The 13,460-nt window shown below is 36.1% G+C and overlaps 3 protein-coding genes across 3 annotated transcripts in view; 1 reads left to right on the plus strand and 2 right to left on the minus strand.

Annotated features, from left to right (window-relative positions):
- Nucleotides 1-13,460, plus strand: part of LOC145668848 (transient receptor potential cation channel protein painless-like) — a 55,958-nt gene that overhangs the window by 18,964 nt on the left and 23,534 nt on the right. The window lies entirely within an intron of this gene.
- LOC145667901 (uncharacterized) lies at nucleotides 5,986-7,209 on the minus strand. Its single transcript, XM_081735330.1, has one exon. It carries the CDS (start codon nucleotides 7,207-7,209, stop codon nucleotides 5,986-5,988), a length of 1,224 nt encoding a protein of 407 aa, XP_081591456.1.
- On the minus strand, nucleotides 7,312-8,808 carry LOC145667902 (uncharacterized). Its single transcript, XM_081735331.1, has one exon. It carries the CDS (start codon nucleotides 8,806-8,808, stop codon nucleotides 7,312-7,314), a length of 1,497 nt encoding a protein of 498 aa, XP_081591457.1.

Below are 13,460 nucleotides of genomic sequence, written 5' to 3' on the forward strand. Positions count from 1 at the left end.
ATTAATGTATTCGATTTTTATATAATCTATCCCGGTTGCCTTTTCACTCCTAATCTCGGATATAGCTTTCTCAAACTCATCCCGCAGAATACTAAACCCTTTACCATCCTCGCCTACTTCATTTTCTACTTCAACATCTAAGACACATGGTCTGTCCCTTCTTTCATGTAAATCCTCAACATATTCTTTCCATCTTCTAAAACTGTTTTACTTGCTGACTATCTTCCCATCCTTATTTTCTACTGCCATCCTGATATCTCCTTGTTTCCTCAGAAGTTCCATATAGTTCAGCTGCTTGTACATTTCCTCACAATTTCCAACTCTTTCTAATTCTTCTATATCCTCTATATTTTCTTTTATAAAACTCTTCTGATGCTCTCGATGTTTCTCTTCTTAACTTGTTGTTTAACTTCCTGTAGTTTAACAGGAAACATCTTTGTACCCTCTTCTGTTTCGACATCTTCCTTTCCTTTATTTCTTGCCACATCTGATTTGAAACTGGTTTCTTATCCGTTTTGTGTTCGCGGTAATCTACTACTTATTATGCAGCCTGCTCTATGCCAAGTTTAATATGTTTCTATCGTTGGTTATTAAATTCACCTATCCTCTCCTCGTTTGATTATTTGTCTGCAAAATTTTACGAAAAGATTTCTTACTTCTTCGTCTTCCAACTTTTTCAATATTCAATATCTCGTTGTTTAAGAGGGAGATAGTTCAAATGCGGAAAAGAAAGAAGATTGATTTGGTCTGAGAAGAAATTACATGATTTGAAAAGATAGTAGACATTATATGAGAAGAAAGTGACTAATTAAGTATATCAGATACAAGTAGGGTAAGTTTGGGTGAATCCGGACAGTTCTGATGTTTCTTTCTTTTACTACTATCTCGCTAAACGAAAATATCCAATACTTCGTCATATTATTTAATGATATATTGGTATGCACGTACAAGTGAAATGGTTTTCCGGGAATGGCATGTCAAGAAATAAAAAGTAATTTTCTGAAAGTTGACAAAATCTTTGATTTGCAAATTTGGGAGGGTGGATCCGGACAGTAGGTTGGCGATTCCGGACACTGAATTTTGAAGGAAAATATATAGATGATAGGTATATTTTAGATTACTATCTTGCTACACTAACATTCTAACATGATATGTACAGAATATAAATATAAATACATGATAAATACATACAAATTACTAACATAGTATTTTCTATACTAATTACTGTTGAAACTGTAAGCAAAATGCATAGTAGTGTAACTACCACTATAGTGTTTAATCATTAAACATAGTAATCACATTTGTTTTCATTAGAACTACATTGTACTGCTATTTTTTGCTAGTAACAACTAAATTATTAGTAAAATGTGTATATATAATATGTGTGCACTGAGACTAGCATTTATTTATTTATTTTTTTTTTTTTTTTGTGTGTGTTAATGACGTCTGCCAGTTTCGTGAAGCACTAGTCATAATTCAGACACATCGTCCACAGATAAAATACGGTTCCTTACGACCGCCAACACATCTTTCATGAACCCAGGTCTTACAAACAGTACAGGACACTCAGGAACCGTATTTGCTTGATGATGGTGCATAATAGCTCTTCCCACAAAATCCACAGTTGTTTTCATCCATACCTTCGATTGTGTTTGAGGAGACAGTTTGAAACAAACTGCAATTCGTGATACTTAATCTTTTAGCAACGCCGGACCTTTGGGATATGGGTTTGGAACAAGCAACAGCAGGAAAAGATATGAACTGTTTAACTGAGGACTCTGAAGGCGATTGAGACGTGTTTGGGAACGAGTCTGATGACATAAAAGAGGAACTGTTTCCAGTCACTGGCGGATCATGTTCACTCAACAAAAGAAATTCATGTTCCCGTACTTGTTGCGGATCAAATGGGAATATACCAGATGATGTAGCCATTCAATATTGTAGAATTTTTGAGCACTTTATGATTAGCATTTTGTAATTTACTTGTGTTTACAGATACTAAGATAATTCTATACCTTTTTCTGGTGATTCCTCGGAGTCCACTTATGGCCAAAGTAAATAGACGCTAGATATAAGCAATAGACCTCACGTGCTATTTCACACTCATAAACTTGAAAAACGATAGAGGAAAGTGTGTTCTGAATCTTCTTATTTCACTAATCACATTGTTTGGATTCAGCTTAACGTAATAAACCTGTCCGAATTCACCCTTTCCTAAACGTTCGGATTCGCCCGTTTTGAGCACTGTAAACTTGTGCACGCGTTGAGCAGGCACTCTCAAAGTAATAGAATTCTTCCAATATGCAACGAATAAAGTAGGGTCTTCACTTTGATATATGTCTTAGTTAACCATTTGCTGACAACCACTTCTGTGTAAAACCTTAACATATTCCACTATAAAGTTACATCAGGTCAAAAAACGTGCATGAACTCTCCTGTTTCTTCTTCTTTCCCCCACCGTCAAAACTATGTATAACACTCTTTGCACTTAATACTCAGCACTGAACTGTAGGAAGGTACGATGCTTCAAATAGGCATCACATCAAGATGCGAAGAACAGTATTATCGTAAGCTTAGGATGTCCGGATTCAGCGATTGTCCGGAATCACCCAAACTTGCTATATAGGAGATTATACTTTCCTATTGTTCGAGGAAAAGACGAAAATTGAAAATCCTAGGTAATAAAATGTATGTTAAATGTATTTTTAAATGCTATCGCGCACTTTGGATAGTATGCGCCTTAGAGTACAAATAAGAGGGATTAGAAATGGTAGGGGAGAAAAGAATCAGATATTATTAAAAAGAGGAAGAGAATCTGTTTGGAACATTGAATACGAAGGAGCTGTCTCACGAGGGATGTGCTAGAGTGTAAGGTGGCAGGAAAGAGAGGGAGGAGGCGAAGGAGATTACAATTAATGGACGATATCAAAACAGAAAAATTGTATGTGAAGACGAAGAGGCCAGCGGAAGATCGTGTAACATGGAAGCTTCTCAGCTGCAGCAAGTGACCTGCTAATAATGGCAGAATACCTCTGATGATGATGATGATGATGATGATGATGTTAACAGATAACGTAAAATGTTTGTTATAAAAACTTGGCATGTATATTTTTCTATCAACATGGAGTCAAAAGTAAAACTAACTGGTTATAGACATTGTCGTAGAAAAATTGCTACGCAAAAGTGGGTCATCGTTTTGATAACTTTCCACTTTATATATCATAAGCAATTAAGGAAAACATATCACACATCCATGTTAAACCAAGAGAAATTTGCAACCGTAATTATCACAGTCTCTAGTATCCTGTTAATTGAAGAGGTGGTCATACATGTAATTAATTAATCAACCAGAACAATTAATATCCCGTTATATGTCTTCTCTAATTAGCATTACCTGTTATTAGATGCTACGAGATTCAATCCGATCATCGAACGTTTAAATACATCGAAATAAATGCATTCAAGCCTAGATAGATGTTATTTAAAATCGCTTATATAAATCCATGTAGACTTCCTCAAGTGTATAATTACATTCAATTACATTATATTTACTTTTTATAGCGGTCAATATAATCTTTGTTGATTCATTATCATTTATTAATTAAATGCCCCAGACATAATTATTATTTCGTGAATCTGTGAATTACATAATTTATTAGTTATTCTATCCGTCATTTGTAAACTTTTTTTAATTTCACATATTATGATATTGATAATAGTTAAATTATTACGTGAAATTCACGAGAATAGTTTTATTTTTTCCTAAGCTTTAGTTGTTATAAGTGGTTAGATGTTATATGAATAAGATCATCGGAGTTCACATTTCTGTGTGTAAACTTGTTTCTTAATCTTCTAGAAGGTTCTTCTTCTTTGGTTGTTGGTTTCTGTAATTTTAAAGTTATATACAGGCCCATAATCAGGAAGGTGCTAGGAGGTCAGGCCTTCCTAAATTTGTGTTGGTCCCCCAGACCAGATTGCGTCATTATGTATTATACAAGAAATATAATTCAGATATTTGCAATAGATGGTATATTTTAAATTCATTTTAATTTCTTTAATTAAATAAGGTGAAAAACATAGAAAATAGCTATAAAGGTAGTTCCGTCGCTTTTTCACCCACCACCTCCGAACTTCGATATGTCACCTACGACATACCTGGAAGATAAGAAATAGTCCCCGCCAGCATAAACAATCTTCTGCCAAAGTTCTGAAAGACCATGGATTCCATCGCGGTAGAACTTTGTGGGCCGTGGAGCGAATAAGGTATCAAATGCATTTTCTCCCTCTACTAGGGATTTGAACTGACGTCCTCTAAGGTGATTGTCCAAGGAATGGAACAAGTGATAATCGGATGGTGCAATGTCTGGGGAGTATGACGGATGCAATAGGGTTTCCCATTCAAGGTGTAGAATAGTGTCCCGAGTCATCCTAGCCATGAGGGACTTAGCGTTGTCTCGTGACAGGACTTTGCGATTCACAAGTGCTGGCTCCAGAATTTTGAGTTTTTCTTCAACTCGGCCCAACTGCTGACAGCACAGAGTTGCATTGACGCTCTGACCAGCTGGTAGCAGTTCCCGATGCACGATGCCGCAAGCAGTCCACCAAACATACAGGAGGACCTTCCTGGTGCAGTGCTAATTTCGGATGTTCTGGAACGATTCATGGGATGCTAACCAATGATGACGGCGCCGTGGAGCTTCGCACAGGACCCAGTTCTCATCAATGTCAACAACCTGTCCAGAAATGGCTTCTTCCTCAGACGAGATAGCAAAAAAACTCAGGTTCTTTGCCTTCTGGCCCGGAGTCAAATCACGTAGGAGATCGGAGCTATGAACCCAACTTGTAGTGTTCCCAAATTGATGGAGATGCTGCCGAATGGTTTCTCCACTAACACTGAATTGTAGTCTCAGTTCCTCACATGTCTGGCCACTGTTCTCTTCAATTATACAAATTATACGAATTTCTTCGAATTCCTTAATGACACTGTAAATAAAATATAGTGAATGGATTGACAGTAATTGTAATAAAAGGAAATGCCGCGAAACACAAATTTAGAAAAGGGCGAAATTAGGAAGGATACAAAACAAATTTCAAAACCAGCGAATTCTGACAGAAGTTCTTTGTGTATCTGAGTAGACATCTAGGAGCTAGGTGAGAGAATGAAGGTGACAACTCAATAAGAAGAAACAGGGAAGATACACTTTTATATCAAGGAATACATTTTTGGTATACTTGAACGCCAGAGAGTTTAGTTTGCTTCTTTGTATACCAAAATGACTAACGTGCAGAAATTTGGTAAAGAAGTGCTGGATTACATTACCGGTGGAAACATGGGGAACTATTCGAATAAAGAGGCAGTTTTGGAAGCCAACAATAATGATGCTGGAAGCTTGTGCGTTCACCACACATCATTTAGTTGAAAATACGCTATATGTGCATTAGAGTCCAGTATTAGCTACACCGCTAGGGATTTTACTCCTGTCTAACTGACGGTCGGTGAAGTGAATATTTTGTTTACTAATAGTGAGGAATGACTGTTGAAGACGTACTGGATGAATCGGATGTTTACATTTGCGTGAATCTGCGTGACAGAACACACACGTAATGAAATAACGCAATGGAAACAGCTGACGTTTCTTACATAAACAGGTAACTAGATAATCAATACGTGTGACGCTGACTAGAATACTAAATATGCCGTTCATCACGAAATACTGTTGCAGCTACTGAAATATAAATGAGCAATTTAAGGAGGGAGAGTCATCATCATTCTCAATATGTGCTACAGCTAAGCATATTACAGGTTTCATTTAATAAAACTTTTACCGTCAACTTTATTTACCTAGTCTCATCATCTGAAGAAAGTGGTGTGTCCCAAGAGTTGTTATTTTCCCAGGTTTCTTGAAGTAACAATTTTGGAATTAACGTCACTGGTGACAGAAATCCTAGAGGGTCAAATAACCTATGAGCAGTAGATAAAATAACTCATTTTGACACTGGTCCTTCTACTCTGCCTAAATTCTTTGTATCACACAATAAAGTGTCTGTACATGTGTCCCATAACATACCTAGAACTGGAGTGTAAACATCATTACTGCCTATAGAAGAACCACTATATACCCATCCTCGTAAATCGAATTTACCTTCACTGAGCAGCGTCTTTGATTTTTCGATTAAAGCAAACATTTCGTCTTCATTGTCAACAGACGTGATACAATTATCGACATAAAGGGATTGTTTCAATTTACTAGCTATTTCTTCATATTCACGGGGAGCATTTTCTAAATGGTAATTAAGCACGGCCCCTAACAGAAAGGGACTGCAATTCACACCAAAAACAACTCGCATATGTCTAAAAGTTTTAAACTTCCTTTCGTCAAAATTCTCCCACCAAAGAAATCTTAAATAATCACGATCGTTTTTATTTACCGAAATTTGCAGGAAAGCTTTTCTAATGTCCGATATAATCCCTATCTTTTTCTCTCTAAACCTATGTATAAGTGCCGGAATTTCTTCAATTAAGTTTGGACCCTTCTCTAAACAGTCATTCAATGAATGTGCACCCTTTGTTTTCGAAGACGCATCAAAAACTGGCCTGATTGGGGTAGTGGAATTCTCTTTTATCACTGCTCTATGTGGTAAATAGTAACTTCGATTGTCCAGCTCCTCCTCCGGTACTTCTTCTATGATTCCTTCTTCCAACCAGTTTCGAAAAACGTTATCATAGTCTTCGTATCTTCCTTCTTGCCACAGCTTCTCGGTCATCTTCACACATCTCTTTTCAGCTATTTCCTTGTTGTCATGTAGTTCCATAGGTTCTTCCTTCCACGGCAATTTAACTTCGTAACGACCATCTGAATTCACGCACAAAGTTTCTTCAAAATGTCTTAAAATTACTTCATGGTTTTCGTTCTTAGTCTTAACTTCTATTGGGTCAGTGATGCCTAACGTATCTAATTTCCACAAATCCGCAATACGGTCACTGATTGACAATAAAGTGATCACAACATTGGCAGACATACCATAACATCTTTTGGACAGTAACTTACCCATTATCGTCCATCCAAACATTGTTCTAACAGCAAATAGTCCTGACTCTAACTTTAACATATCTACTGTTAAAATTTCACTAGCCTTATCCGCACCGATTAACAGTTCTATTTCTCCCGTACTATCTAAATCGGACAGCCAAATCTTTCTCTTCTTCATTTCTTTTAACCACGGTCCCACGTTTAAGAGAAGGTATCTCACCGCAAATCACTGGTTTCTCTAAAACTTCGATCCTACACGAATGATTGTCATTAACATTAGCTACAAGTATACTGTATTTGTTAAGGGACTCCTTTTGCGTTTTGACACCACCAAACAATGTTCTAAAGTTTCAGTACATATTGGTTGACAACCCAGTACTTCCACTACTCGCTTAGAGACATATGATCTCTGTGTTTTCAATTTTAACTTAAGTGTTTGTAGGAGAAACTCATCCCTACCATTTTGATTCGTTAGCGTTACGTTATGTTGTTCTGAATTTTGTTTTGTTTTGTTTTCTAATTTTTCCGAGCACAAAACCGAAAAATGTTTTCCCTTACACAAAAAACAAACAACATTAAACGTACAGTTCTTAGCAGTGTGTTTTTGAGGTTTCAAACACCGAAAACAACACTTTTGCTGTATTAACAGTTTCTTTTTCTCTTCCAGGTTCATACTTTTGGCCTTTTCACACTTTTGTGGTAAATGATACGCTTCACAAAAAACACACTGTTTGTCCTCTTTTACCTGATTTTGTCCAGAAAACAGATTATTAACAATAGGCACCCTTTTTTCTTCTTTATTCTTTTTAAAATTCACCATGGAAGTTTGTTTCACCTTAAAACCTGCTTGAGCTAACGCAATGCGTTCTTCTCCCTCCACTTCATTTCTCAGAAACTGTAACAAATGTTTTAGTTTCTCACTATATGTATTTGCATTACTGTCACTTACACTGGCAGTCGCTGTATGCCTTAACCAAACCCTCAAAATTTCATCAGGCAAACAAGATTCTACCAAGGGGAATAACATAGCTGCATATTTTTCACTAGTCATACCTATTGATTCTAGCGCACGTAAATATGACTCAAGTTTATCATATAAGGAATACAATTTTAACTTATTTTTGTCATTCGAAACATTCTGTATAACAAGTCCTAACAGTTCACGTATGTAGTACTCTATCAACAATTCTTCTCGACCAAAACGATTGCATAAACTTTCTATAGCTTTATCGTAATTATCGGCTGTGGGTGGATAACTGTTCACTACGTCCCATGCTCTGTTACCGGTACTAATTGCTTGTAGCAGGTATTGGAACTTGTCCTCTTTCTCGATTTCATCATCGTTATGAGTTCGTTTGAACTGGCTGCAGAAACTTATCCACTCACTTATTTCCCCACTGAAAGTTTTCAATTCAATTTTCGGTAATTTAAGTTTCTTTTTACCTGTATGACCACCTGAACTGCTAGAAGGAGCTACTTTTTTCAAAATGGTCTCATGTTTTACACGCGCTTCGTCGAACATTTCCCGGTAACTTTCCACGTTGTTGTGCTCTTCCATGTAACGTGCTTCACATTTTTTGCTTGTATCACTAAGCAACAGTTCAAGTATATTTTCATCATAGGTTGACAATTCGGTTATAAGTCTCTCCAACTTCGTAAAATATAACTTGACACTTTCCACATTTACATTGTCCTTTTCACATTCAGCCATTAAGCTATTATAAGCCTTTGAAAACGATATCTGCACCGGTTTCCTAGCCTTTACTAATTTATCCATGATTCGTCCTTTTTCCCCGCCTCACGCTGGTGTACCAAAATGTTACAGTCTATAAAAGAAATTTGTGTTTAAGAATCAAACCACAACTTTCTATCTTTTGTCTATTTCCATTAAACGTCTCACATTACTATATACTTCTACAAACAAGACCAAAACCATTCAAATTGACTGAATGTCTTCAAAAATTACAAATTTTACCGGTACACAATGACTTCCATCTTTTCTCTAGCTTCTGCAGAACTACTACATCTCATTACAGTCAAATGTTTTTAAACCTTTCACAATGTTGCCAGATACAAACTCCACATATCTTATGTTTATTATGTTTATTATGTTTATTACGTTTATTAGATTTCACAGAATGTGAAATCGGGTCCATCATTTTTGACTTGTCCTATATAAAGAAATTTTATAGAACGGCTATGTGCGTCCGTCTGATTACCAAAAGTATCAGAGAAAAATGGTATGATATTCAAGAAATAGCTTGTTAGATTTGGATGTTGTGTCACAAGAACAAGTTCCATCTCCTACTTCTCTCCTCCTGAAAAAAAAAAAAGTTATTCAGTCATTTCCGGTTTGAAAACGTTGGGCATCACAGAGAAAGCCTGACAAAGTAATAGCGAAAAACAGCTTTCTTAGAGTTGATTCAGTGTCCCGAGACTAGTTATCACCTCTAGTTTTATATCTCTACTAAAATTGGAAATGGTAGAAATCTATCACCATTGGCACTAACAGCATAGCTACAAGATGTTGTAAAGAGCCAACTGGATTGTGCTGTCCCGAGGCACAATTAGAATCTGTCTTTATTGTATATTGCCCAAACGCTCTGACTCGAACTCTGTATTCCGACCGTCTAGTTCAGTGGCTATATAGTCGGCCTTGTTGGTATTTCCGAACCAACGCTCTGAGACAAATCTATCGTTAGATAACTGCCGATTCCCAAATAGGAACTAACAGAAATCGAACCCAGTAGCGTTATAAAAAATGGTCCCCTAGCGGACAAGGACGTATGAGAATGAACCCAGACCATTATATAAAATGATTTCCGAACAGAGACGAACAAGAATTAAGTCATAACGTTGTCATGGATGTAGCGTGTGTAAGTTTTAGTAGTTCTAAATGATTTCTTCTGATTTGGATATTGATCTACATGGAGAAAGAAGAGATTAGATAGCGATTAGGTTTTCATTTATTTACTTATTGTGGATTAAATATGGCAAAAATAGCTTTTCTCTCCGCTCTTATCTATCTACTAAAGACGAAAGTTGTAGGGAAGTGTATGTTATCACTTGCAATTTCAATATTGATTCTCATTGAACAAAACGGCAATAGAATGTGGCATTTTTCTTATGGAGTCAAAGTCAGAAGAGTAAATTTCACCTGAGCTCTTACTCTCCTATTAAGGCCGGAAGTAGTAAGAAAACCATTGTAATTTCCGGTTCAATATTGATCTCCATAAAATATATAAGTTACAACAGCGTCCCAAGTAGTGTTGCCAACTAGACAAAATGAGACGAGAAATGATGTAGAAGTCTCTTCTCGTCTCGATTCCCTAAGATTTTTTTCTCATCTCGTTTCGTTAATTTATATGATGGTACAGTGCTCACCGCTCGTGTTCCTGGTTCAATCCCACCTCCCGCCAAGTACGCTTTGTTGGGGATAAACATCGGTTTTCTCGGGTTCTCCCGTTCCCCCCCCCCCCCATTTTCTTCATTCCACCGTATCATCCATCGCATTACCACTGCCTTCTTTAGCCTCGGTACATAATCGCAGACATTAAACTATAAAATGTAATAAATAAATAAATAAATTGTGCAAAATATTTTGAGTTTATGTTCAAGTGGAAAATTCCTATAAAATTGGTTCAAGAAACAGAAAAGAAAAACGTAACGTTTAAGTAAGAAGTTACATGACCTTGAGTGGGCAGTGTTGCTCAATGTTGTAAGTTTGCGGCAGACGACGGTATATACTGCCTTTTTTGCACTGCTGCGAATGTTGTCAATACCACACGCGCTACCTACAAATATTATATTACTATATTAATTGCTGTCTTTAGCAAGCAGAAAAATGAATTATAAATGCATTAATTTTACAATTGTATTAAATACATTTTTATGTACAATATTTATTTTAAATACAATATCTAAAATACGTACATACAATACGTAATAGTTTAAAGAAAAGAGGTTATAAAAAACATCGCATGCCTTTTGTAAAATGTTTTTAAAACAAACACTTCTTTATCCAGTATTATCTATGTGATTTTTTCTTCAAAAGATTCGCGTTCACTATTGTGTATTTCAGCATCCATTTATTTCCATCCTCTCACTTCCCTTGAACTTAACATATGGACTCAAGATTGCTGAACAAAAGTATAGGCATCCAAATAATACAATAAATTACTCGATTCAAAACAAACTTCACTATTTCGAGACACATATGAGTCAAGAAGGGCTAAATCAGGGAAGTGACCTCTTATCTTTAGTCGAACAATTCGAATTATTTTTCTATGAATGAAGTTCGCATTGTGGGTTTCCGTGAGCTATAGAACATATGTTTAAAAGTAATTTTCAGAGGCTTCAAAATTCATTTCGTTTGTGTCATGCATCTGTGCTGTAACCAGAAAGTCTTCAAGGGAAGAGGCCCTCCACGTAACACATACTGTGCATGGTATAAGAAAAACATTACAAGAGAAAAGCTTCAAGAAATAGTAAACAACAAAATTTGAAGCATGTTATAATTAACTGCTCAGGCTCAGACAAAACACAAAGTATACAATAGTCATAGCAGGATGAAAAAGACGACATGCTTTTAGTAGTTCTAATGAAATAAATTTAACATATGTTCTAATTAATTAATTTAGTTGATATTTGCATTTGTAGTATGAACAATGAATATTCTAAGTTTTATTGGAATATTGTTTTTTTAAGTTATGGGTACAACTCACAATAAATTTGCAATAACGCTAGATTGAGAAGCAGCGAGAAGGGAAAGAGAAGTCTGAAATCCGGCAACGCTGCGCTACATGTCGCGTACTATTGGTTGTTGCTCATATGGCTTGTCATCGGAAAAGAGCTGTAGGTTATATTTCTCATCGGATATTAAAAGAATGTATTCAAGAAAGAAATAAATTAAAAGAAAGAGATAGCTAAAATAGAAGCAAACATGTGTACCACTACCTTGATATCTTCGACTTGGAAAATTTGTCGAGTTACAGAAAAGATTGCGTTGGCTTACTCGCTCACTTTCAGGAATGAATATTCCATGAATATAGGCACGCGCAGAGAATATAGATGAAATGAGGGCAGAAAAATAGAATCTCGAAGAAAGCATGAGTTGAATAGTTGATTTCAAGAAATATAGATAAGAAAAAGTATTTTCAACATTGATCAGAAACGCAATACTTTTTTGTAAAACAAAAAAATAAGTTCTAAAAATATTTTTACGTCCCTAGAAGACGAACCACGTCTCGCAATTTTTGAGTTGTATAAGATTATTGTTGAGAATACAATTTACAACTAGCTATTTCCAGCTTTTTCATAAAAGAAATAATATATAATGTAAATAAATACATTGTAAACTTGCCAGGAAATACATAATAAACGCATGTTAAATAGAGTATACGTATATACGAGGAATAATACAAATACAATAATTATATTGATTGTTATCCTTCCAACGAATATACATACGTATTTTAAGTAACATCTTTTTCTACTAAGCCTTTTTCTCAGTTAGCTGGGGGTCCGCTTTTCAGATCGTTGTTCTCCACTTGTTTCTATCTTGTATCACATCCGATGTGACACTACACTGTACCATATCGTTATTCTCACACTCTTTCCATTCTTCTTCGGCCGCCCTCGGCTCGTTTCCCAATCATTTCTACAGCATCAAATCGGTGAGCTACGTATTTAAAAGGTCTTCTTCTTACATGCCCATAACATCTCAGTCTACTTCCTTGCAGTTTATCTACTAGTAGTCTCACCTTTACTGATCTCCGGATCACTTCATTTTTAATTTTGTCCTTCCACGTCACTCTACACATCCACCGCAGCAGCTTCATCTCCACAACATGCAATTTCTGTTCCTGTCTCTTCTTCATCGTCTAATATTCCGCTCGGTATAATAAGGCAAGTCTCACTACTGGTTTGTAAAATTTCCTTTCAGTCGTAGTGATACCCTACACTCACACAGCACTCCTACCACTTCTCTCAATTTCGTCCAACTGCTGCTAATTCTGCTGTTTACATCTTCTATTCCTGCATTTTCCTGCAGAATTGATCCCAAGTACTTGAATTTCTTCATTACCACCTCTTTCTCGTCTAGCTGTATTCTTGTATTCTTGATTACATTTTTCCTGAAATGACAATGAGAATATTCTGTCTTAGTTCTACTAATTCTAAGCCTTTTGCTCTCCAATGCTCCACTACAGACATCTATTTTTTCTTGCAGAGCTGCCTTGGTTTCATTCACCAGTATGATGTTATACACACATAGCGTATTTCAAGGTACTAAGTCTTGTATATCCTTTGTAAGTTAGTCCATCATAGTTGCAAAAAAGTATGAATTAAGACTAGATCCCTGATGAAGTCCCACTCTTATGTAATTCCGCATTCGACTTCACTAATGTCCTACATCCATTATAAGTTACA

The sequence above is a fragment of the Thermobia domestica genome, chromosome 13, assembly GCF_964235325.1.
Source record: "Thermobia domestica chromosome 13, izTheDome1.hap1.1, whole genome shotgun sequence".
Lineage (NCBI taxonomy): Eukaryota > Metazoa > Arthropoda > Insecta > Zygentoma > Lepismatidae > Thermobia > Thermobia domestica.